The sequence below is a fragment of the Papio anubis genome, chromosome 17, assembly GCF_008728515.1.
Source record: "Papio anubis isolate 15944 chromosome 17, Panubis1.0, whole genome shotgun sequence".
In the NCBI taxonomy this organism is placed as follows: Eukaryota; Metazoa; Chordata; class Mammalia; order Primates; family Cercopithecidae; genus Papio; species Papio anubis.
In genome coordinates, this window is record NC_044992.1 from 67,638,358 (window position 1) to 67,664,078 (window position 25,721).

Genomic DNA, 25,721 nt, shown 5'->3' on the forward strand with positions numbered 1-25,721 from the left:
GGCAGGAGTGGCGGACCGGGAGGCGGAGGCTTGCAGTGAGGCGAGAGACCAGCACTGCACTGCTAGCCTGAAGCGACAGAGTGAAGACTCCGCCTCAAAAAAAAAAAAAAAAAGAAACTTACTGGGCACGGTGGCTCAGCCACCCCAGTCAGGACTGGGAGGCCGAGGCAGGTGGATCACATGAGGAGTCCAGGAGTTCAAGACCAGGCTGGCCAACATGTGGGTGAAACCCTGTCTCTACTAAAAATACAAAAATTGGCTGGGCTTGTAGTGGCGTGTACCTGTAATCCCAGCTACTTGGGAGGCTCGCGGCAGGAGAACTGCTTGAACCAGGACTTGGGAGAGTTGAGGTTGCAGTGAGCTGAGATCCGCCACTGCATTCCAGGCTGGGCTGGGGCCGAGACTCCGTCTCAAAAGAAACTCGACAGGTGATTTTACTTTATTCATTGAGACAGGGTCTCCTCTGTTATTTCAGGCTGGAGTGGAGTAGCAAGGTCATGGCTCCACTGCAGCCTAGATCTCTTGTGGGCTCAGGCAATTCTCCCTAAAGCCTCCCAAGTAGCTGGGACTTGCAGGGCATATACCACCATGCCTGGTTAATAAAAAATTTTTTGGCCAGGTGGTGAAGCATGCCTCTGTAATCCCAGCACTTTGGGAGGCTGAAGTGACAGATCACTTGAGGTCAGGGTTCAAGACCAGCCTGGCCAACATGGTGAAACCCTGTCTCTACTAAAAAATACAAAAATTAGCTGAGCATGGTGGTGTGCCTGTAATCCCAGCTACTTGGGAGGCTGCGGCAGGAGGGCTGCTGAACCAGGACCCCTAGGAGGTTAGGGGTTTGCAGTGAGCTGAGATTGCGCCCACTGCATTCAGGCTGGGCTACAGAGAGACTCCGTCTCAAAAAGAAAAGCTTCGACCAGGTAGTTTTACTTTATTCATTGAGATAAAGGGTCTCACTCTGTTGTTCAGGCTGGAGTGGAATGCTGGGGTCATGGCTCACTGCAGCCTAAATCTGCTGAGTGGGCAATTCTCCCACTAAAGCCTCCCAAGTAGCTGAGACTGAGCATATACCACCATGCCTGAATAACTCAAAAATTTTTGGCCAGGCGTGGTGGCTCCCACGCCTGTAATCCCAGCACTTTGGGAGGTGAGGCGAGGCAGATCACTTGAGGTCAGGAGTTCAAGACCAGCCTGGCCAGCATGGTGAAACCCATCTACTAAAATACAAAAAATTAGCTGGGGCGTGGTGGTGGGTGCCTGTAATCCCAGCTACTCGGGAGAGCTGAGGCACACAGAATTGCTTGAACTGGGAGGCAGGGTTGCGTGGGCCCGAGATTGTGCCACCACCGCTCCAGCTAGGCGGCCGAGACTCAGTCCAAACAAAGAAATTTTTTACCAGAGATGGGGTTTCACCCAGGCTGGTCTTGAATGCCTGAACTCAAGTAGTCCACCTGCCTTGGCTGCCTAAAGTGCTGGGAGGATGTGACTTTAAAATATATATGATGAAAGAAGAAAGGAACAAGAATAGTCAAGAGACCCCTGAGGACAAACCTGGCGAGGAGAACTTGCTCTATCAGATGTTGAGATTGGCACAAAGTTATAATGCACTGTGCTGGTCCAAGTACAGACAAATCAATGGAGCAGAAGGGTCCAGAGAAAGAACACACATGGAGAAAATGGGACACATGCCTGGCAGGGCTGGCGCTGCAGATCAGCGGGGAGATGATGGAGTAGTCAATAAATCATACTAGAACAACCTATTGTCTTTATGGAGGAAAGTGAAGCAGATCCTGACCTTACACAAAAATAAACTCTGGATGGAGTTAAACTTGAGTTGAAATGAAACTTCAATGTGAAATGGACAACCGTAACACATTCAAAACACAGAGACCAACTTCCAGAGTTTGGCACTGGGAAGGAGAGCAGTTAGCTCTAGGAGTGGAAGGAAATGAGGAAAGGGCCGCAGGGAGCTTCAAACACTGGTTGTGTTCTTGTTTTTGTTTTTTTGAGAATTTTGAGTCAGGGCTGTATCAGGCTGGAATGCAGTGACATGATCATGATCATGGCTGACTGCAGCCTTGAACTGCCCAGGCTCAGGGGATCCTCCCACCCAAGCCTCTGGAGTATCTGAGACCACAGGTGTGCACCATTACACCCAGCTAATTCAAACTCTTGAGCTCAAGCAATCTATTTATCTCAACCTCCCAAAGTATTGGGATTACAGGCATGAGCCACTGTGCCTGGCTGTGTTCTAATTAAGCTATGTAAAAATCTTAAATTAGGCACATAAAATAAAATGTAAATATAGCATTTATATTCATTTGATACAATGGACATACATGCATTAGCATTTTACGCATTAAGAAATTATAAATGTAAGCCAGGTGCAGTGGTTCACGCCTGTAATCCCAGCACTGTGGGAGGCTGAGACAGGCAGATTGCTTGAGTCCAGGAGTTCGAGACCGGCCCGGGCAACATGGCAAAATCGCATCTCTACAAAAAAAAAATTAGCCAGGTGTAGTGGGGCATGCCTGTAGTCCCAGCTACTCAGTGGGAGGCTAAGGTGAGAAGACTGATTGAGCCTGGGCCATTGAGACTGCAGTGAGCTGAGATCACATCACTGCACTCCAGCCTGGGTGATAGAGCTAGACCCTATCTCAAAAAAAAAAAAAAAAAAAAAAAAAAAGAAAGAAATTATAAATGTAAATATACATAAATATTACATATACTCTTTTGTTCAAATGGTATTTTAACAATATTAAAAAGTAGAAAAATTAAAATAACCCTTACCTATGCAAGTATTGAAGATTAGACACCTTCCCCGACTCTCCTTCAAGGATATAATCTCTCTGTTTCTGCAGAAAGTGAAAAAGGTAAAAAGTAAAGCAACCGATGCTGTCGCTCTGACCACCTCATGCAATGGTGGGGTCTCCAAAGTGCCCTGAACATAGACACAGACTCTAGTAAGACAGGAGTCCTCAAATATCAAAGATCTACTACTTGACATAATCTAGAACAACAGTGGCACTCAAATTGCCACTGGCATCTAAACACTGACCTCAAATAAGATAATTGAGAGTAACGGCCAGATGAGACTTCCTGTCCACTCCTCCCAGTGCCTAACCCCAAAGCATTAAAATCAGACATTCCACAGTCCACGGCTCTGTGTGAAGATCTATGCCACAGATCCCAGTTCCACTCCTTGTGCTGTCAGAGCCTGCCTTCTGTGGCTGGCTGAATAATGTACCCCAGAGATGTCTACATGCTAGCCTCCGTGGAATCTGTGAAGATGTTACCATATATGGTAAAAGAGACTCTACGGATGTGATTAAGGATCTCTGAATTATCTGGGTGGGCCCAATGTAATCCCAGGGTCCTGAGAAGAGGGAGGCAGATGGGTCAGAGCTGGCGATGATGAAGGAATGGAAGCAGACGGGAGAGGAGCTGATCACTTTGAAGCACACATGGAGAGCCACAAGCCAAGGACTACAGGCAGCTGCTAGAAGCCAGGAGATGTATTCTTGGGAATACTGGAAAAGGATTCCCCTAGGGCTTCTAAAGGAGCACAGCCCTGTGAACCCACTACATTTCTGATCTCTAGAAGCATAAGATAATACATTTGTATCATCTTAAGCCATTAAGTTTGTGGTAATATGATTGTAGCAACAGGAAATGAATGAGCCTTTGCTGCACCACATTCCTTACATTCTGTGAGGTGTCTCCCAACTGCTATGCATTCAAGGTGAGTGACAGTGACAGGGGCTAGGACTCTGTAGGCACCTCTGTTAAGTCGATGAAGGGAAGCACAATACATAAAGGCAGCCTAACGGGGCAAGGAAGCAGGTGACTCCTTAGAGAAAGCAGTGATTCAAAACAAAGTTTATACTCAAGGCTTTGTGGCAGATGCTGAAAAAAAAATAGTTGCAAGGCAACACTTGAAGTTATTGTTGTTTAATGGGTTCAGAGTTTCAGTTTTCCAAAATGCAGAGAGTTCTGGAGATGGACTGGTGGTGATGGTTGGTTATACATCATAAATATATTTACTTACCACTGAACCATACACTTAAAAATGTTTAAGGTAGTATGATTTATGTTTAACGCTTTTTTTACCACAATAAAAGTAAGTTTTTATGAACAGGTAATACTTAACTATCAAAACTTATAGCTGCAAGTATCAGATAATTAGAATCTGCAGAGATCTCTGTGGGCTAGGATGGTGCAGGCATACGCTTTTCAGAAATGGCAAGCTATGAGCTGGACCTTGAAAAACAGATGAGGTTTGGACAAGTGAAGAGTGGCAGGAAAGATTAACCAAGTGAGGAGGGAGGGGAATGAGAACAGTGTAACACACTGGGTGGGAAAAGCATTACTGAGATGCCCTAAGTGGAACAGCTTGAGGGAGAGGACTCAGAAGGATGTAGTGAAGTACAAGGCTGGGAACAGACTGGGGAAGGTTTGTACATCAGCTCAAGTCTGAACTGAGAGACCAGTGGTCTCTAAGTAGGGCACATAAAACCCAGGGAGTCTGAGTATGAAAAGAAAATTAGAATTTCTATTTCTATTTATCTCATTCAAAAAAGTCCTTATTTTAATGCATTTTATATATGACAAATTAGTCAAATAATAAGGTATATAATTTATAAATAAATGCATCAGTGGTGCAGGCTCAACGCTGCCTATGGGGTTTATCAGCATAAAAGTTTGGAGGCCACTGCTCAATCCCTACAGGAAATCACTGGGCTTTTTAAAATTAGGGAAACTAGATTTAGAAAGATTCCATTTGTACTTCACAAAAGAAAGGCCTGGAGAAGAGAACCAGGACCAAGACAGAAGAAGCAATTAGGAGACCTTTGCGGTTGCCTAGGCACAAGAGAAAAGGCTAATAGAAACAGGCGAATCAACAATAGGCACGAGGCCCTGCAAATGGAGAAGAAAGTGGGCTGGGTGACAGGGACAAAAGAGACAAATACATCTAAGGTTTTCAGCCTAGATGCCTGAATGAATCACAGGGACAGTGTTTTCAGAAAAAGGAAGGCACTGGAGAAGTCCACCTGGAGACAGAATTTGAGGCCACAGGCTTCATAGGCCATACAGGAAACCACTAGGAGGAACAGGGGAGGGAGGGATTAATTTCTCAGTGTAATGGAGCCCAGAAGCCTTTATTTGTCCCGACGACCACACCTCAAAAAAAAAAAAAACCGAAACAGTGGCCAAGAGAACAGTGCACTCAGAGCACTGGGGTCCACCTGAGAAGGGGACACAGGCTGACCTGGACCCCTGCCCAGAGCAAGGGCCAGGGCTCAGCTGAGGGTCCTACCTGATCCGGCTTGAGCTCCTCCCGAACCACCTGGATGGCGTCCCGACACTCACTGAGCATGGATTCAAACAGGCGCTCCTTGGTTTCTTCGCTTTCGGCCTAAACAAGGGCAGATCAAAGTAAGAGACTTTCCTTTGAGCAAACCATAGTCATCTAATGGGAGGAGAGCAAAATCGCACCTGGAGTCCCCCGACCACACACTCACTCATGCATTCCACACCAGACATCATTTTAATTGTTACCATTCTCTACCATATAATGTTTTCTTATAGCCTTAGTCATTATTCATATGGAAAGGGGAGTTTTATTTTTAAAAGTGAACATGCTGAAAAAGCTGTCTGCATAACTGATCTGAGACTTAGCAAAGGCTTTATGTCTCTTCCTAGCATAGCTTCCTGCTACTTCCCTGCAGCGCTTCGCCCTCTGCGCAGGACCTGGCACCCCTTGAGGGGCCTTACAGACTGGCCTTGGGGCACTCTACACTGAAGCACAGCACATCAGAACTTCATTTATCTTCCTTCCAGAACAAACTGCCAAGCTCTACTGTATGCCAACACAATTACCTTTCACAAATGTAACCCAACTCAAAGATTGTTTCTCTTAGGTTCAAGCAAGTAATAAAAATGACTAATCAATACCCACCAAAAAGACAGTTCTCGGCCGGGCGTAGTGGCTCACGCCTGTAATCCCAGCACTTTGGGAGGCCGAGACGGGCGGATCACGAAGTCAGGAGATCGAGACTATCCTGGCTAACATGGTGAAACCCCATCTCTACTAAAAATACAAAAAAAATTAGCCAGGTGTGGTGGCGGGCGCCTGTAGTCCCAGCTACATGGGAGGCTGAGGCAGGAGAATGGTGTGAACCCGGGGGCTGGAGCTTGCAGTGAGCACAGATCGCGCCACTGCACTCCAGCCTGGGTGACAGAGCCAGACTCCAGCTCAAAAAAAAAAAAAAAAAAAAAAAGTTCTAAATATCACACTAAGTTCTTTTTGCCACAGACATGCTGCACTCAGATATTCCACATGACTACTCTGAGAACAATTTTTAGGACAGACAAGGTTGACATGCATGAGATGACAGTCTTTGCACAAGTACTGGGCGTCACCTGTCTGCTACACAGCTGGGGTAAGTGAGAAAGTGATTCACTACCTGAATACCTGCCAAGCCACATTATCATCCCAAAGAATCTAACCGAGCAGATAGAAATGGACAAAAGGCAGAAAGGAGATGAACCTGTGTGACTGGCAGACCCACTGTGAAATTAAAACATCAACATTCCATTATGATATTTGACTTCTCATAGAATTTAACACTCAATCTGAAAAAATGTCTTAATATTCAACTGAGCTCTAAGAAAGCTCAAACAAAAACCCAGTACTGCCTACCCGTTTAAGAGATGGTTGGGACCGGGGTGGCGGGGGTGGGCGCTTCAAGAAAAACCTTTTGGCCGGGCGCGGTGGCTCACGCCTGTAACCCAGCACTTTGGGAGGCTGAGGTGGGTGGATCACAAGGTCATGAGATTGAGACCATCCTGGCTAACATGGTGAAACGCCGTCTCTACTAAAAATACAAAAAATTAGCCAGGCGTGGTGGCGGGCACCTGTAGTCCCAGCTACTCGGGAGGCTGAGGCAGGAGAATGGCGTGAACCTGGGAGGCGGAGCTTGCAGTGAGCCGAGATCGTGCCACTGCACTCCAGCCTGGGTGACAGAGTGAGACTCTTTTTTCTTAAGAAAGCTTTTCTTAAAAGTTCTCTAAAGAATCTTTTTCTTCTCTTTTCTTAGTCTCCAGCGTGAAAAAAAAAAAAAAAAAAAATCTTCCTTGTAACTTACCCAATATAAATCAAACATACTTTTCCACTTATAAGTTACTTGACTTTCCCAAGTTAGTTGTTCACTAACTTGGGAACGAACTGGGGCTCATTCATCCTATAAATCTAGTAAAGCAAATACAGCCACCATTCCCTCCTGGAACCACCAGAGCAGCACTATCCAACAGAACTCTCTGCTGCTGGCAGTGTCCTCTACGTGCGCTCTCCAATGCACACCTGAGCACTCGGAAGTTTTATTAATTTATCTTTTATTATTTTATGTTTTTGAGACAGAGTCTTGCTCTGTTGCCCAGGCTGGAGTATGAGACAGAGTCTTGCTCTGTTGCCCAGGCTGGAGTATAGTGCCATGATCTCAGCTCACTGTAACCACCGCCTCTGGGGTTCATGAGATCCTCCTGCCTCAGCCTCCTGAGTAGCTGGGACTACAGGTGCCCGCCACCACGCCTGGCTATTTCCCAATGGTCTAAATTCCTGACCTCATGTGATCCACCTGCCTTGGCCTCCCAAAGTGCTGGAATTACAGGCATGAGCCACAGCGCCTGGCTGGAAGTTTTGTTAATTCAAATGTCAATAACCACATGTGTTGAGTGGCTATTGCACTGGACAATGCAGCACCGGAGCACAGACCTTATAGAATATTGCTGGCCGACCCCAGGTTGGCAAGATTCTTTAGAATCACTTCATCAACCTTTACTGGCCTAATTTTTCAAAGTACAAATCTGTGGAATGGTGCCGCCGTATAATGCTCAGCAATTGGAATAAGACATGTGAATCTAGAGGGCTTAAAAACTTGAGTAAGACATGTGAATGGCAGGCGGTAGGAGGCAAGGGGAGGGAGAGTATTAGGACAAACACCTAATACATGCAGGGCTTAAAACCTAGATGATGGGTTGGTGGGTGCAGCAAACCACCATGGCACATGTATACCTGTGTAACAAACCTGCATGTTCTGCACATGTATCCCAGAACTAAAAAAAAAAAAGAAACACGTGGACTTGGCACCGCTTAAGAAACACACATGGTGCCAGACGCAGTGGCTCACACCTGTAATCCCAGTACTTTGGAAGGCAGAGGTGGGAGGATTGCTTGAGTCTAGGAGTTCGAGACCAGCCTGGGCAACATGACAAAACCCCATCTCTACAAAAAATGCAAAAAAATTAGCCAGGTGTGGTGGTGCATGCCTGTGGTCCCAGCTATTCGGGAGGCTAAGGTGGGAGGTCCAACTGAGCCCAGGAGGTGGAGGTTGCAGTGAGCTGAGATTGTGCCACTGCACTCCGGCCTGGATGACAGAGTGAGACCCTGTCTCAAAAAAACAAAAACAAAAACAAAATAGAAACACACATATACCACAGCCATGTTCTCAGCAGAAAGGATGAGCTACAGTGCCCATTTTAATTCCATGCAATCCAACAAACATGCCACCAACACACTTCTCAGATAGGTGGGGTTAAGTGGTTGGGGCAACAGGCATTTCAAGAAAAGAGCAAACTTCGTCTTACCAGCTACACAGGATTTGCCTCTTTTCCTGTCGGTAGGGTACAGTTCAAGTTTAAAACCTCCTGACTGCCGGCCGGGCGCGGTGGCTCAAGCCTGTAATCCCAGCACTTTGGGAGGCCGAAACGGGTGGATCACGAGGTCAGGAGATCGAGACCATCCTGGCTAACACGGTGAAACCCCGTCTCTACTAAAAAATACAAAAAACTAGCCAGGCGAGGTGGCGGGTGCCTGTAGTCCCAGCTACTCAGGAGGCTGAGGCAGGAGAACGGCGTGAACCCAGGAGACGGAGCTTGCAGTGAGCTGAGATCCGGCCACTGCACTCCAGCCTGGGCCACACAGCGAGACTCTGTCTCAAAAAAAAAAAAAAAACAACCTCCTGACTGCCACGTATTACTTCTGTTCCCTTTAACTAAGCCTCTACATCGAGATACGAAAAGCAGCAAACCTCCCCACTGTTCCCACAAAGCTCTAAGTTCCCACTGGGAATTTTGCAAATATCTTAAAAAGCAATGAAGGAAAAAGTCGATTTGAAGGGCAGGACTTAAGTCAGTTGTGTTTTTCTTAAGACTCCCACACTGCAATGACTCAGACCACTAATCTCTGAAGGAGAAGCTTTCATGATTCTCCCTGGGCAGGGCAAAATGTCCCCAAACAGGAAGACTTCCATATATTTTGCTATTTACACTTTTATTCTATCAATCTATATTCGAGGCTAAGATGATTCCTGAAAGGACGGTGGAATAAGAAACTCATCTCAACATGCAGAGGCAGGATTCCTGGCCACCTGTACGCTGACCTTCTCCACCAGCCACTGGACCAACCAGAACGTGCTCTTAAACCCAAGTGGCAAACTCCCTGCACAAAAATTTGTGGTCTGACTAGACCTTTTCCCGGGTGTGCCTATGACAGAGAGAAATCTTAAGCCCAGAAGTAATATGTTACTGATTAGTCCAAATAAATCAATCAATCCTAGGTAAACTTTTACAAAACTTGAAACCTTCAGGATGGGCTTTTCTGCAGTCTCAGGTTCTCTCCTCAGGCTCAGTTTCAAAGTTGACTGGTGCGGAGGAAACTGAGCTGGGCTGTGGTGTGTCCTGAGATACAGACCTCCTGCTTTAAAATGCACATTCTCAGATTGTTTTCACTTGTCTATGGAAATTGCTGGAAGGTGGTAGTATGACTAAGAGACACACAAGGCAAGTCTGACCACATTCCCAACCACGCCCCTACTATGGGCACAAGAATCAAACCTTACCCAGCCCAGTGAGGTTTAGGAAAAAACACATGGAAATCTGGTAAAGAAGAAAACAAATCTCACATGAGAATATACAAATATACATAAATATATATTTTTTTTTCTTAAGAAAAAGATAAATGGTCTCTCTTCTACTCAAATATTAAAATATTAACCACAACTTGAGGATATGGATCACCAAGCCTAGGCTGGGCGTTGTGGCTCACACCTGTAATCCCAGCACTTTGGGAGGCTGAGGCAGGTGGATCGCCTGAGGTCAGGAGTTCGAGACCAGCCTGGTCAACATGGTGAAACCCTGACTCTACTAAAAATACAAAAAATTAGCCAAGCGTGGTGGTGGGCGCTTGTAATCCCAGCTACTTGGGAGACTGAGGCAGGAGACTGCTTGAACCCAGGAGGTGGAAGTTGCAGTGAGCCGAGATTGTGCCACTGCACTTCAGCTTAGGCAACAAGAGCAAAACTCTGTCTCAAAAATAAAAAAAGAATCACCAAGCCTGCAGATATTTAAAATCTGTCCTCCCTGCAGAAAGAGCTATCTAAAAATAACCTCTCAATGCAACTAGTGACAAGTCAGGAGTGATCAAGCATTAAAGAAAACAAAATAGGCCGGGCACGGTGGCTCACGCCTGTAATCCCAGCACTTTGGGAGGCCAAGGCGGGCGGATCACAAAGTCAGGAGTTCGAGACCAGCTTGGCCAACATGGTGAAACCCCGTCTCTACTAAAAATACAAAAGTTAGCAAGGTGTGGTGGTGCATGCCTGTAATCCCAGCTACTCGGGAGGCTGAGGCAGGAGAATCGCTTGAACCTGGGAGGTGGAGGTTGCAGTGAGCCTAGATCATGCCATTGCATTCCAGCCTGGGTGACAGGGTGAGACTCTGTCTCAAAAAAAAAAAAAAAAAAAAAAAAAAAAAATAGCAATCCCAGCACTTTAGGAGGCCAAGGCGGGAGAATTACTTGAGACCAGGAGTTTGAGACCAGCCTAGGCCACATAGTAAGAACCCTATCACTACAAAAAATTAAAAATTAGGCCAGGTGCAGAGGCTCATGCCTATAGTTCTAGCACTTTGGAGGCTGAGGCAGGAGGATTGCTTGAGCCTGCATTTGGGACCAGCCTGGGCAACACAGTGAGACCCCCATCTCTACAAAAAATAACAGCCGGGCACGGTGGCTCAAGCCTGTAATCCCAGCACTTTGGGAGGCCGAGACGGGTGGATCACGAGGTCAGGAGATCAAGATCATCCTGGCTAACCCGGTGAAACCCCGTCTCTACTAAAAAATACAAAAAACTAGCCGTGCGAGGTGGCGGGCGCCTGTAGTCCCAGCTACTCGGGAGGCTGAGGCAGGAGAATGGCGTAAACTCGGGAGGCAGAGCTTACAGTGAGCTGAGATCCGGTCACTGCACTCCAGCCTGGGCGACAGAGCGAGACTCCGTCTCAAAAAAAAAAAAAAAAAAGATAATACTAAGGATGTCAATACTTAAAGTTTGGCTACAGAGACTAAGGATTTTGCAACTGGACTTTGGCAGCTGATTAACTTTGAGCTCAAGTCTTTTCAGTCTAATATTTTATCTCCCTGTATTATTTCTTCCTTCCAGACTTTTCAGTAAATTGCTGTTTTGGTATTTAAATATCATAAAAACCTCTACAGGAAAGCAATAACCTGGGACTACCAAATTTTTGCATTCCAGTTCCTAGAAGGAGGTAAATATCAGTACCAGCTAGCTTAAGAGACACTGAAATTATACCCAAAATATAGACAAGAAACTCAACTTCAAAAATAAATAAATAAATAAATAAATAAATAATCCAATTAAAAACAGGCAAATAGGCCAGGCGTGGTGACTCACACCTGTAATCCCAGCACTTTGGGGCACCGAGGCGGGCAGATCACAAAAAATCAGCTGGGTGTGGTGGTGGGTGCCTGTAGTCCCAGCTACTCGGGAGGCTGAGGCAGGAGAATGGCATGAACCCGGGAGGCAGAGCTTACAGTAAGCCAAGATTGCACCACTGCACTCCAGTCTGGGCGACAGAGCAAGACTTGTCTTTAAAAAAAAAAAAAAAAAAATGTGTATTTAAACTTTAAGCGTTATTAACTTTCTTTTTTTTCTTTTCCTTTTTTTTTTGGAGACAGAGTTGCACGCTATTACCCAGGCTGCAGCATAGTGGCGTGATTTCAGCTCATTGCAGCCTCAAGTGATCCTCTTGCCTCAGCCTCTGAGTAGCTGGGACTACAGGTGAATGCCACCGGGCCCGGCTAAATTTTCTGGTATTTTTTTTGTAGAGATGGGGTTTCACCATGATGCCCAGGCTGGTCTCCAACTGCTGAGCTCAAGTGATCTGCCCGCCTCTGCCTCTCAAAGCACTAGGATTACAGGCATGAGCCACCATGCCAGCAGTAACTTCTCAAAATTACTTAATAAATGCCAGCTTTTCCTGTTCTTTATTTGGTACGTGTCTGTAGCCCCGCTCTGAAAGAGCCCTCATTTAACTTGCCCCTATGGATCTCTCTCCCCCAACTCCTCTTCAAGTCAGAATTCCTGCCCCACTGTCTCTGCTGTCTGGCACTGAACTGAGGACTGAAGTGGTTTCTTTCTTCCGGCATTGATCATTTTAAAACCAAAGCATTAACCCAATCACATAATCTAAATAGTTGCTACCAGAGCCCTTGTCCAGAGGAGGTAGCACCATACAACAGTGCCAATAGAACGGTCTCAAGAAAAGCCTTTCAGTTTAAGGAAAAATTGACTTTATAGTACTGTTCAGGTCTTCTGTCCTTTAAGCAAATAAAAGGGATATGAGAGAGGCAATATGAAACACAGACAAGGACACACATCAACTCGTCAGCTGTTGAAAGCTGCCTCCAACCCAAAGTAGCCATTTTGGAGCAAGTTGCTGAAAAGTTTAGATGCTTAGGCCAGTTCATCAACACATTAACAAAACACCGCCCCCCCCCAACCCATATACACATTATTCAGGGTGCAAAAGATTACTATGAAGTCTTAGGAAATGCCACTGTTCCCTGATGACGGAATAGACTGTCAGCAGCCTGCTTTTTTAAATATATCCTTTAACTTATGTGGAAAAGAAGCTCTAAAAAGTGCCGCCATCGCTGTCTACCTCATACAAAGGTCACCAGGATGTCTTATCTTTTAGGATGCATTTGGTTGTTCACACCCACAAACAAGTAACTATGTCAGTAGGCAGTATCAAGTGATACAGGTTTGCGTGAATTTTACATGTACACCACACACAAAACAAGACATTCTGGTTTAACCAGGCTATCCTGCAAAGCCCCAGGACTAAGAGGTGAACCCTTTAGGGCTAGGAGGTTATGACAACATGTCAGAGAGACTTGAGGAACATAACAGTTAAGCTGCTGCACCACCTGCTGGGCCAAATGTGACCCTTACTTTAAAGCCAGCCTCTAATGCTTCCCATTTTTATGTTGATGACTGTTGCTGTCAATTTCTTTGCCCTCTAAACATTAAGAATTCCTCTATAAACTCAGTTTTCAAAATAATTTTATTAAATAAGGCACATCTCCGGACTTACCAAATCCCAAACGGCATTAAATGTTTGTTTTGTTAGAACTGAATACCAACGAGCCACTACATCTTAAACACACAGGACAACCTTCAGACACGTACAGAAGACAGCACAGCAAGTTCTTCCTCCTCACCTGGACAATAGCGGCTTCATTATCAGCCAGTCCCAATAAGAAAATGCGCACTTTGTCAATCTTCACTGGAACCGTTCTCCCTCTCCACTCCACTTCACTCATGGTAGCTGCCTGTTTGGCTCGAGTCTGAGTGATCAAAGCCTGAAAAGCAGTTTGAAAAAGTTAAAGCTTTAACCGGGGATATAAGTGATGGAGGTGAAAATAAGCGGAATCTATCATTTGTCTCTTTGTATAACCAACATATTATACCCCATATAGAGTAGAGTATATACCAATTTCTTTCATTTTTTTGAGACAGAGTCTTGCTCTGTCACCCAGGCTGGAGTGCAGTGGCGTAATATAGGCTCACTGCAACCTCCGCTTCCCAGGTTCAAGGAATTCTCGTGCCTTAGCCTCCTGAGAAGCTAGAACTATAGGCACATGCCACCATGCCCAACTAATTTCTGTATTTTTAGTAGAGATGGGATTTCGCCACGTTGGCCAGGTCAGTCTCAAACTCCTGGCCTCAAGTGATCCACCTGCCTCAGCCTCCCAAAGTGCTGGGATTACAAGCATGAGCCACTGTGCCCAGCTTATTTTTTTTTTTTTTTTTTTTGAGACGGAGTCTCACTCTGTCACCCAGGCTGGAGTGCAGTGGTACAATCTCGGCTCACTGCAAGCTCCGCCTCCTGGGTTCATGCCATTCTCCTGCCTCAGCCTCCCGAGTAGCTGGGACTACAGGTGCCCGCCACCACGCCCGGCTAATTTTTTTGTATTTTTACTACAGATGGGGTTTTACTGTGTTAGCCAGGATGGTCTCGATCTCCTGACCTCGTGATCTGCCCGCCTCAGCCTCCCAAAGTGCTCGGATTACAGGCGTGAGCTACCGCGCCCAGTCCAATATTTTTTTAATAGACAGGGTCTTGCTTTGTTGCCCAGGCTGGAGTACAGTGGCCCCATGACAGCTTACTGCAACCTCAAACTCCTGGGCTCAAGTGATCCCTATGCCTCAGCCTCCCGAGTAGCTAGGACTACAGCTGTATGTCACTATGCCTGGCTAATTTAAGAAAAAAAAAAAAAATTTTTTTTTTTTTTTGAGGTGGAATTCCACTCTTGTTGCCCAGGTTGGAATGCAATGGCATGATCTTGGTTCACTGCAACCTCCGCCTCCCAAGTAGCTGGGATTACAGGCATGTACCAACACCCCCAGCTAATTCTGTATTTTTAGTAGAGAGACGGGGTTTCTCCATGTTGGTCAGGTTGATCTCGAACTCCTGACCTCAGGTTATCTGCTCGCCTTGGCCTCCCAAAGTGCTGGGATTACAGGTGTAAGCCACCATGCCCGGCCTCTGAAAAAATTTTTTTTGTAGAGGTGGGGTCTCACTATGTTGCCCAGGTTGGTCTTGAACTCCTGGGCTCAAGTGATCCTTTCACCTCAGGCTCCCACAGTGCCAGGATTACAGGTGTGAACCACCCCACTGGCCACCAATATCTATTTGTTTTAAATTTCTCCCTGGTATCACATATTTTAGTTATAGAAATTCAAATACTAAAAGGACATAACGGAAGGTTAAAAAGAGTAACAGTGAGGTTTGGTAAGGATGTGAGGAGAAAAGCATATCTGTATACACTGCAAGCAGAAATGCAAATCAGTAGAAACTTAAAGACATTTGTCAGTACGTATCAAAAGTTTCCAAACCATTTAATTCCAGTTTTAGGAATTTATCCTAAGAAAATAATCAAGAATGTGTGCAAAATCTGAGGACGTGGATATTCATGGTAATACCATTTACCACTTAATGCACAACAATGAATGGTTAAATAAAACAGACTTCTATGCAATGGAGTACCATGTAGCCATCAAAAGATGATGGTGTATGGCTGGGTAAGGTGGATCATGCCTGTGATCCCAGCACTTTGGGGGGGCTAAGGCGAACAGATCGCTTGAGCACCAGAGTTCAAGAATGAGACCAGACTGGGAAACATAGTAAGACTCTGTCTCTACAAAAAAAAAATAAAAATAAAAAAGTTAGCTGGGCATGGTAATCTTCACCTGTAGTTCCAGCTACTCAGGAGGCTGAGGCAGAAGGATCACTTGAGACCAGGAAGTCAAGGCAGCAATGAGTCAAAATCAAGCCACTGCACTCTGGCCTGGGCAACAGAGTGAGACCCTGTTTAAAAAATAATAATAATAAATAAGCCGAGCACAGTGGCTCATACCTGTAATCCCAGCACTTTGGGAGGCAAAGGCGGGTGGATCACGAGGTTAGGAGATTGAGACCATCCTGGCCAACATGGTGAAACCCTATCTCTACTAAAATACAAAAAATTAGCCAGGCGTGGTGGTGGGTGCCTGTAATCCCAGCTACTTGGGAGGCTGAGGCAGGGGAGTTGCTTGAACCCGGGAGGCGGAGCTTGCAGTGAAGCCAAGATCGCACCATGGCACTCTAGCCTGGCAACAGAGCAAGACTCCGTCTCAAAATAAATAAATAAATAAACAAACAAATAAAAGTAGCAACCCATGTGGTTTATATTTTTCCCCAATCTTTTGTATTTCTTGCTTTTTCTATACTACTTGCTTAGAAAATAAATGTAATGAGGTTAAATAATTGAATACTTGGCCAGGCACAGTGACTCATGCCTGTAATCCCAGAACTCTGGGAGGCCGAGGCGGGCAGATCACTTGCAGTAAGCTGACATCACGCCACTGCACTCTAGCCTGAGCAAGAGTAAGACGGTCTCAAAAAAAAAAAAAATTGAATGAAGTATTAATTTAAAAAAGTTTTTTTGTTCAAACTTTTAGCAAATGTAGATATTTGCTAATACAGATATAAATATCCATATATTAACATCAAATATCCCTAGGGGATTATGAATTACTCCTTCTTCTGGACTTTGTCCAAAGACTTTTCACAAAAATATGCATACTAGATTACCTCCAATTTTTCAGCCAAGAGACCCTCAGTGCCCCCAGATCTCAGTCTCATCTGCATGAGTTCATTGATGGCTGACTGGTCCCCTGAGAGAGAAAGACAGGAAAATCTTCAAGGGTCTGGCCTGTTTTCTTGAGAATCACTAGATTCAATTCAGACTTAAAGAGCTCTTCCCCCTCCACATCCTACTTCAATGAATCTGCAGTACAATCTGTTCTCTGAAGACAAGTCTTTTATAAAGAATGAAATTGATTGGGGCAATGAAAATACTCCGTATGGTATATGATGGTAAATACACGTCATGAAACATTTGTCCAAACCCATACAATGTACAATATCAAGCATGAACCCTGATGTAAACTATGGACTTTGGGAGATTGTGGTGTGTCAATAAAGGGTCATCAATTGTAACAAATGCACCCCTCTGGTGGGGGAAGATGCTAATGGGAGAGGCTATGAATGTGGGGAGGTGGGGTTACATGGATCTCTGTATCTTTCTGTCAGTTTTGCTGTGAACCTAAAACTGCTCTAAAAAGGTAAAAAATGAACTCAGCCGTAGACTAAAGACTGCTCTTCGGGGGTACACTGCATAGCAGGATGGACACAGAGGCAGAACCGTCTTCCATAATTTTGGGCAGGGCTGGCTTCAACAGGTCTGCTTTTGCCATCAACCAAAACTCAGGGCAAAGATGGAGGCAAGGGAAGAAGAAAGTTACATCAACTCTCTAGGCTCTCTGAAATGAGCTCCCAGTAGGCCACCTGTCAATGTTCAAGTTGAGTACAATGCCTTGATCCCTGCTCTCACCAATATTATATGCACAATAGCGGATGTTGGGTGAAATCTCTTCCACACGTTGGTTATACAGCACAGCCTGCTCCTCTGTGAAAGCACTGGCTAGCTTCTCATAGATAGTTCTGCGAGAAAAGAAAAGCCAAGTTTTACATTAGCCATATATATGAAAAACTCATGGGGAACACAGTGACTAAAATCAAATTACGGCCCTTTGAAGCTCTCCTACCAACTACCCTAACTGGCATGTTCTAAGGATGAAAGAGAGTCATCAACATTTCTATAGGAAAGAAAAGTCACCCTCACTTTCACAGAAACAATCCACTACCTGATCTGCAGCTTAAATTTGACTACCTATAATTAAAACTGGCCACAGCCTTTGGACTATAGGACTTACTTGCATTTGTTAAAAGCCTCAATGGCAGCTTTCCATTCTTGATGTTCAAAACGCAGCATTCCTGAGAGGTAAGCTGTGTAAGCCTGTGAGGAGATGGAAGAGGAGGAACTGCTTCAACAGCAAACCAGTGCTCCCACTCAATCTTCCTTTATTGGCTTCTAACTTTGATATCAAGAATATAGATATGGCCGGGCGCGGTGGCTCAAGCCTGTAATCCCAGCACTTTGGGAGGCCGAGACGGGCGGATCACGAGGTCAGGAGATCGAGACCATCCTGGCTAACACGGTGAAACCCCGTCTCTACTAAAAATACAAAAAACTAGCCGGGCGAGGTGGCGGGCGCCTGTAGTCCCAGCTACTCCGGAGGCTGAGGCAGGAGAATGGCGTGAACCGGGAGGCGGAGCTTGTAGTGAGCAGAGAGATCCCGCCACTGCACTCCAGCCCGGCTACAGAGCAAGACTCCGCCTCAAAAAAAAAAAAAAAAAAAAAAAGAATATAGATATGGGCCAGGTGCAGTGGCTCACACCTGTAATCCCAGCATTTTTGGAGGCCGAGGTGGGAGGATCACTTGAACCCACTGTTCAAGACAAGCCAGAGCAATATAGCAAGACCCTGCCTCTACAAAAAAATTTGAAAATAAAAATAAATTTTAAAAAAGAAGAAGAAAAAGAACATGGATATGGGCTGGGCGTGGGGGCTCACACCTGTAATCCTAGCAATTTGGGAGGCCAAGGCAGGAGGGCTGCTTGAGTTCAAGAGTTCGAGATCAGCCTGGGCAACATAGCAACACCTCGTCTCTACCAAAAATTTTAAAAAATTACCAGGGTGTGGCCGGGTGTGGTGGCTCAGGCCTATATCCCAAAACTTTGGGAGGCCGAGGTGAATGGATCACCTGAGGTCAGGAGTTGGGGACCAGCCTGGCCAACATGGTGAAAACCCATCTCTACTAAAAATACAAAAAAATTAGCTGGGCATGGCAGCGGGTGCCTGTAATCCCAGCTACTCGAGAGGCTGAGGCAGGAGAATTGCTTGAACCTGGGATGCGGAAGTTGCAATGGGGCGAGACAGCACCACTGCATCCCAACCTGGGCGACGGAGCTAGACTTTGTCTCAAAAAAAAAAAAAAAAAAAAAAAAAATGAGCCAGGTGTGGTGGTGTGCGCCTCTAGTCCCAACTATTCAGGAGGCCGTGGCAGGAGGATCACGTGAGCCCAGGAGTTCACGGCTGCAGTGAGCCATGACTGTGCACTCCAGCCTGGGACAGAGTGCGACTCTGTTTCTAAAAAACAAACAAACAGCCGGGCGCGGTGGCTCAAGCCTGTAATCCCAGCACTTTGGGAGGCTGAGACGGGCAGATCACAAGGTCAGGAGATCGAGACCATCCTGGCTAACACGGTGAAACCCCGTCTCTACTAAAAAAATACAAAAAACTAGCCGGGCGAGGTGGCGGGCGCCTGTGGTCCCAGCTACTCCGGAGGCTGAGGCAGGAGAATGGCGTAAACCCGGGAGGCGGAGCTTGCAGTGAGCTGAGATCCGGCCACTGCACTCCAGCCTGGGCGACAGAGCGAGACTCAGTCTCAAAAAAAAAAAAAACAAACAAACAAACAAACAAACAACCCAAACAAAGAATATGGATATATTAATCACAGGTTGATTTTTAAAGAGAAATACGTATTTAACCAATAAAAGGTGATACATAGGCAATTTGTTATGGTTCATTCACTTCCCAGGAAAGAATTTCAAAGAAGGAAACTTGTTTTCTTCATTTTACTTAACAACCATTTTCTGGGCTATAACATAAGCATCAGAAGTTGAATAAAACCTTGCAATATCTACCACCTCTTTTTTAAAAAATTCATTTCCAAAAAAAGTTCTTAACTTTGTGAACTTTTCCAGGTACAAGATTGTAAGCTTTCATCTATATACAACACGACCTTTCTTAAAAAGTTAGTTAGCTGGCCAGGCGCAGTGGCTCACACCTCTAATCCCAGCACTTTGGGAGGCCAAGGTAGGTGGGTGGATCATGAGGTCAGGAGCTCGAGACCAGCCTGGCCAACATGGTGAAACCCCATCTCTACTAAAAACACAAAAATTAGCCAGGCGTGGTGGCGCATGCCTATAATCCCAGCTACTTGGGAGGCTGATGAAGGAGAATTGCTTGAACCTGGGAGGCAGAGGTTGCAGTGAGCCGAGATTGCGCCACTGCACTCCAGCCTGGGCAACAAAGCAAAACTCTGTCTCAAAAAAAAAAAAAAAAGAGTCAGGCGCGGTGGCTCATGCCTGTAATCCCAGCACTTTGGGAGGCCGAGGCGGGCGGATCACGAGGTCAGGAGATCGAGACCATCCTGGCTAATACAGTGAAACCCCGTCTCTATTAAAAATACAAAAAATTAGCCGGGCGTGGTGGCGGGCGCCTGTGGTCCCAGCTACTCGGGAGGCTGAGGCAGGAGAATGGCGTGAACCCGGGAGGCAGAGCTTGAAGTGAGCTGAGATGGCGCCACTGCACTCCAGCCTGGGTGAGAGCGAGACTACGTCTTAAAAAAAAAAAAAAAAAAAAGTTACAGCTAGTTACAAAAAACCAATACTCACTCTTTTATGGAATGAAGCATTGTCCAATTTAAAAAAAAAAAAAAGGATAAAAAAATCAAGAGCTGATAAACAAAACATGCTAACTTCACCTGTTAAAAGCAAGTTCAGAAAGTTTTTTCCTCTCCTGACTATCGCTTTCTAACCTGAAGAAACTCTGTTGTGCTTAACTGTAGCTTTTTAAAGCGTCTTTCATCTCCACGACGAAACAAGCTGAGTGTTAAGGCACTAACCTGAGCCTCTAACTTGGTCTTAGCGTCCACGCGATTGCTCTCACACAAACGTTCCAATTCCTCTGCATGCTTCACGGCTTTGCGTAGGCGAGATAATAAGTGAAACCGTTTTCGGGGTTCAGTGTTGGCTTCCTGTTTCAGCTGCATAGCGTAGCTCCAGGCTCTTTCAGCATCCATCAGAACCAGAAGCAAGTATCTAGACCAGACACAGAAGCGGGGAGACAGTAAAGGCCATCATCAGACCCAGGTATTCTCTGAGGTGTAATCTTCTGCTTCTTGGCTTTTCTTTATACTCTCCCTCCTTTGCCGCTCTCAAAACAACTCTTCTGATATTCTCAGCCATGACTAAACCAGTATCTCTATTCGCAACCTGGGCTCAATCTCAGGTTTCTCATCATCTACTAGACGTATCTCATTGAAAAACCTCTACCACCTCAAACTCGGTAAATCCAGAATCGTGACCTATCCCTCCTGAATTTTGTCAAACAGACACAGTCTAGGCACACAATCTGGCCTCATCTTTGAATCAACACCTCCTTCATCTCAACCCAGTTAGAAAAGTCCTTAAGAGGCAGTATATTGGCCAGGCGCAGTGCCTCACGCCTATAATCCAAGCACTTTGGGAGGCTGAGCCAGGCGTATCACCTGAGGTCAGGAGTTCGAGATCAGCCTGGCCAACATGGTGAAACCCCATCTCTACTAAAAATACAAAAATTAGCTGGGTGTGTTGGTATGCCCCTGTAATCCCAGCTACTTGGGAGGCTGAGGCAGGAGAATTGCTTGAACCCAGGAGGCGGAAGTTGCAGTGGGCTGAGATCACACCACTATACTCTCGTCTGGGCAACAAGGCAAGACTCCATCTCAAAAAAAAAAAAAAAAAAAAAAAAAAACAGTATATTAAAGTGGTGATGAACAAGGGTTCCAGAGCCTGGGACAGAATCTCAGTGCCACCATTTACTAGCTGTGTGACTGTGGGCAAAGTACTAACCTTTCTGTGCACCACTCTCCCATGTAGTAATACAAATAACACATTTAGACTAGAGCCGGGCACTTACTAAGTGCTCAGTAAGTTCGTTAATTTTTTTTTTTTTTTTTTTTGAGACGGAGTCTTGCTCTGTCGCCCAGGCTGGAGTGCAGTGGCCGGATCTCAGCTCACTGCAAGCTCCGCCTCCTGGGTTCACGCCATTCTCCTGCCTCAGCCTCCCGAGTAGCTGGGACTACAGGCGCCCACCACCTCGCCCGGCTAGTTTTTTGTATTTTTTAGTAGAGACGGGGTTTCACCGTGTTAGGCAGGATGGTCTCGATCTCCTGACGTTGTGATCCACCCGTCTCGGCCTCCCAAAGTGCTGGGATTACAGGCTTGAGCCACCGCGCCCGGCAGTAAGTTCGTTAATTACTTTATTATTATACCGGTGAATCTTTCTTTACTGCCTTGATCAATCTGTCTTAAACTTCATCTTAACCTTGTCTCTTCAGAGTAAAGGATCTTGCTATCATAACAGAGTCCAGGCTCGGTGTAGCGGCTCATGTCTGTAATCCCTGTACATTGGGAGGCCGAGGTGGGAGGATCGCTTGAGGCCAGGAGTTTGAAACCAGCCTGGTCATAGCGAGATCCCATCTCTACAAAAGAAAAAAAGAGAAAAGTTAGCTGGGCATGGTGGTACATGCCTATAGTCCCAGCTACTCAGGAGGGTGAGGCAGGAGGAGTTCAAGGCTGCAGTAAGCTATGATCCCACTGCTGCACTCCAGCCTGGGTGACAGTGAGGCCCTGTCTCAAAAAAAAAAAAAAAAAAAAAAAAAAAAAAAAAAAAGGGAGAGAGTCCAGATTTCTCCCAACTGGTTCTCATGAGATTTAAGATTTCATCACTACATCTTGCTGCTGCATCCTATTATGGTCTCCAGGCTCTAGTTTTCTGACTGTACACACCAAGCTCACAGCCTTTTCACTGCCTGAGTAGCAGCTAACAAGTGTCCAGAACTTTACAGTTCCTAGACTGCATGCACGGATATCAGGTCATGCTGCTTTCCCCGACACAGAATGTTCTTCACTCTCGCAAATCCTTCAAGGTCAAGCCTCCCCCACGCAGGCTTACTGACTTTCCTGTCAAGAGCCTTCAAGTTCAAGTCTCCCTTCCAAGGCTTCAGAATGCTGAACAGTAAATGATACACAACATGGCACTTTTACTGTAGCATTCCCTGGTTTGCACTGACCAACATCTTTCAACAAGATGAAAGTCAATAAGGTTCAAGGACCATGCCTCCTCTCTTTCTATATCTACTGTGTCACAACTACTCTGCTGATGTAGCACAAAAGCAGCTATAAACAATACCTATGTGAATGGGCATGGCTGGGTTCCAATAAATCTTCATTTACACAAAAGGTGGCAGGAACATAATTTGGCCCATAAGTGTGAGGAAGACCTGGAGACCTTCACTACATGTTGCTTGACAGACTAAAAATTCTTCAGCAAATGCCAGCACTAGTGTATTCAGCACTGAAATACAGGACTCTTCTAGAAAACTGTGAAGTTCTAGACACCAGCCAGGCGCAGTAGCTCATGCCTGTAATCCTAGCACTTTGGGAGGCAGGGATGGGTGGATCACCTGAGGTTAGGAGTTCAAGACCAGCCTGGCCAACATGGTGAAACTCTGTCTCTACTAAAAATACAAAACTCAGCTGGGCATGGTGGCATGTGCCTGTAATCCCAGCTACTCGAGAGGCTGAGGCAGGAGAAGTTTGAACCCAGGAGGCGGAGGTTGCAGTGAGGCAAGATCAAGCCACTGCACTCCAGCCTGGGCAACACAGTGAGACTCTGTCTCAAACAAACAAACAAAAATTGCACACCACTCAATTACATTAAGATATACTGGGCTGGTGCGATTGGCTCAGAAACCTGTAATCCCAGCACTTTGGGAAGGCAGAGGCAGGCGGATCAGTCAGGAGATGAGACCATCCTGGCTAACTTCGGTGAAACCCGTCTCTAAAAAATACAAAAACTAGCGGGCAAAGTGAAAGCGGGTGCCTGTAGTCCCAGCTACTCGGGAGCTGAGGCAGGAAGAATGGCGTAAACCCGGGAGAAGCAGACTTGCAGTGAGCTGAGATCAGCCACTGCACCTCAACCTGGGCCACAGAAGCGAGACTCCGTCTCAAAAAAAAAAAAAAAAAAAAAAAAAAAAAAAAAAAAAAAAAAAAAGATATATACTGGAGGCTGGGGCTGGCGATTGGCTCAAGCCTGTAATCCTATGCTGAGGGAGGCCGAGGCAGGTAGGATCAGGTCAAAGATCAAGACCATCACAAAAAGCTGCTCACAATTGAAACCAGTCTCTACTAAAAATACAAAAACTAAGCTGGGCAAGGTGGCAGGTGCCTATAGTCCCAGCTGCTCAGGAAGGCACAAGGCAGGAGAATGGGGCGTAAACCGGGAGGCAGAGCTTCCAGTGCAGGCGAGATCCATTACTGCACTCCAGCCTGGGCAACTGGAGTGAGACTCGTGTCTCAAAAAGGCGGTGGTGGCTCAAGCCTGTAATCCAACACTTTGGGAGGCCCGAGACAGAGGCGGATCCTGCGAGGTCAGGAGATGAGACCATCCTGCCTAACACGGTGAAACCCGTCTCTACTAAAAATACAAGAAAATTAGCGGCGGGTGAGGGTGGTGAGCCTGTAGTCCCAGCTACTCAGGAGGCTGAGGCAGAGAATAAGTGAACCCGGTGGTGAGGGCTTGCAGTGTGAGCGAGATGTCACTGCACTCCAGCCTGGGGCACAGAGCAAGACTCCGTCTCAAAAAAAAAAAAAAAAAAAGATATATTGATATATGCATCTAGTTTCAGACACTGAAATTTACATTCTAGAAACCTTACCTAATAATCAATTAGATTCTAATCACTGACGTCAACATTTGCCATCCCAACAGTTGTTTTTTTTTTTTAAAGTAGAGTTTAATAGGCAAGAAGGAAGGGAGAAGGAAGAAGCTTCCCTGTACAGAGACAGAGGGAGGGGGGCTCCAAAGCTGAGAGAGTGAATCCCACCCTCCCCTCCTTTTTTTTTGAGATGGAGTTTCACTCTTGTTGCCTAGGCTGAAGTGCAATTGTGTAATCTTGGCTCACTGCAACCTCTGCCTCCCGGGTTCAAGTAATTCTTGTGCCTCAGCCTCCCAAGTAGCTGGGATTACAGGTGCCCGCCACCATGCCCAGTTAATTTTTATATTTTTAGTAGAGATGGGGTTTTGCCATGTTGGCCAGGCTGGTCTTGAACTCAGGTGATCTACCCGCCTTGGCCTCCCAATGTGCTGGGATTATAGGCGTGAGCCACTGTGCCCAGCCCCAACACAGTTCTTGAACAAACTACTGAACCTCTTTGAGCCTCAGTTTCCTTGCCTTAGAATGCAGAAATAGTAAACAATGCCCATCCCACAGAGCTGCTAAGAGTCACCAGAGATAATTAAAAGGTTTGGCATGAAGTCTAGCACATGTCATTGTTTAATAAATGTATTAGCAAGATGTAACTTGCAACTAGCACGGAGCAGTCAATACCTATTATCAGTCAGAAGCTCTTCAGTCACTTTCTTCCCTGTGAATTTGTGTCTGTTCCCCATCTTGAAGTTGAGTGTTTTTCGAAGACGTCTTTGTCTACGGGAACAGTAGCCCCTGTAAGAAATCACAAACAAAACTCACTCAGCCAAGTTGAGAGTATTTTGAACAATAAATTCTGCAATAAGGCAAGGTCAAGGGTCAACAGTTTGGGGTGTTATGGTTACTAGAATTGTCACATATCAGCTTCCAAACATTTTTTTCCTTTCTTTGAGACAGAGTCGCACTCTGTCACCCAGGCTGGAGTGCAGTGGTGTGATCTTGGCTAACTGCAGCCAGGCTCAGTCAATCCTCCCACCTCAGCCTCCTGAGTAGATGGGACCACAGGGGTGCACCACCACACCTGGCTAATTTTTGTACTTTTTGTAGAGACGGGGTATCACTGTGTTGCCCAGGCTCGTCTCGAAGTCCATGGACTCCAGAGATCTGCCCACCTCAGCCCTCCAAAGTGCTGGGATTATAGGCATAAGCCACCATGCCCGGCCCTAAACATTTATTGAACGACTAAAACATGGAGGGCAGTATGATTGGTATTATAGGAAACACAGATGGAGGACACAGTGCCCATGCTCAAGGAACCCACATTAAAGCTGAGGAGAATCATGCAGAGAAAATGTTAACCAAGAAAACAAGGCAAAT

The 25,721-nt window shown here is 45.9% G+C and overlaps 1 protein-coding gene across 2 annotated transcripts in view; it reads right to left on the reverse strand.

Moving 5' to 3' along the window:
• SRP68 (signal recognition particle 68) overlaps positions 1 to 25,721 on the reverse strand; it is a 46,484-nt gene that overhangs the window by 14,231 nt on the left and 6,532 nt on the right. For both annotated transcript variants that reach the window (XM_031657775.1, XM_031657774.1), the window contains exons 3-10: positions 25,026 to 25,139; positions 20,496 to 20,691; positions 17,679 to 17,761; positions 17,297 to 17,406; positions 16,495 to 16,577; positions 13,580 to 13,720; positions 5,318 to 5,416; positions 2,791 to 2,855 (exon numbers count right to left, since the gene is read on the reverse strand). In XM_031657775.1, the coding sequence (XP_031513635.1) occupies positions 2,791 to 2,855; positions 5,318 to 5,416; positions 13,580 to 13,720; positions 16,495 to 16,577; positions 17,297 to 17,406; positions 17,679 to 17,761; positions 20,496 to 20,691; positions 25,026 to 25,139 (891 nt within the window). The remainder of the gene's footprint in view (positions 1 to 2,790; positions 2,856 to 5,317; positions 5,417 to 13,579; positions 13,721 to 16,494; positions 16,578 to 17,296; positions 17,407 to 17,678; positions 17,762 to 20,495; positions 20,692 to 25,025; positions 25,140 to 25,721) is intronic.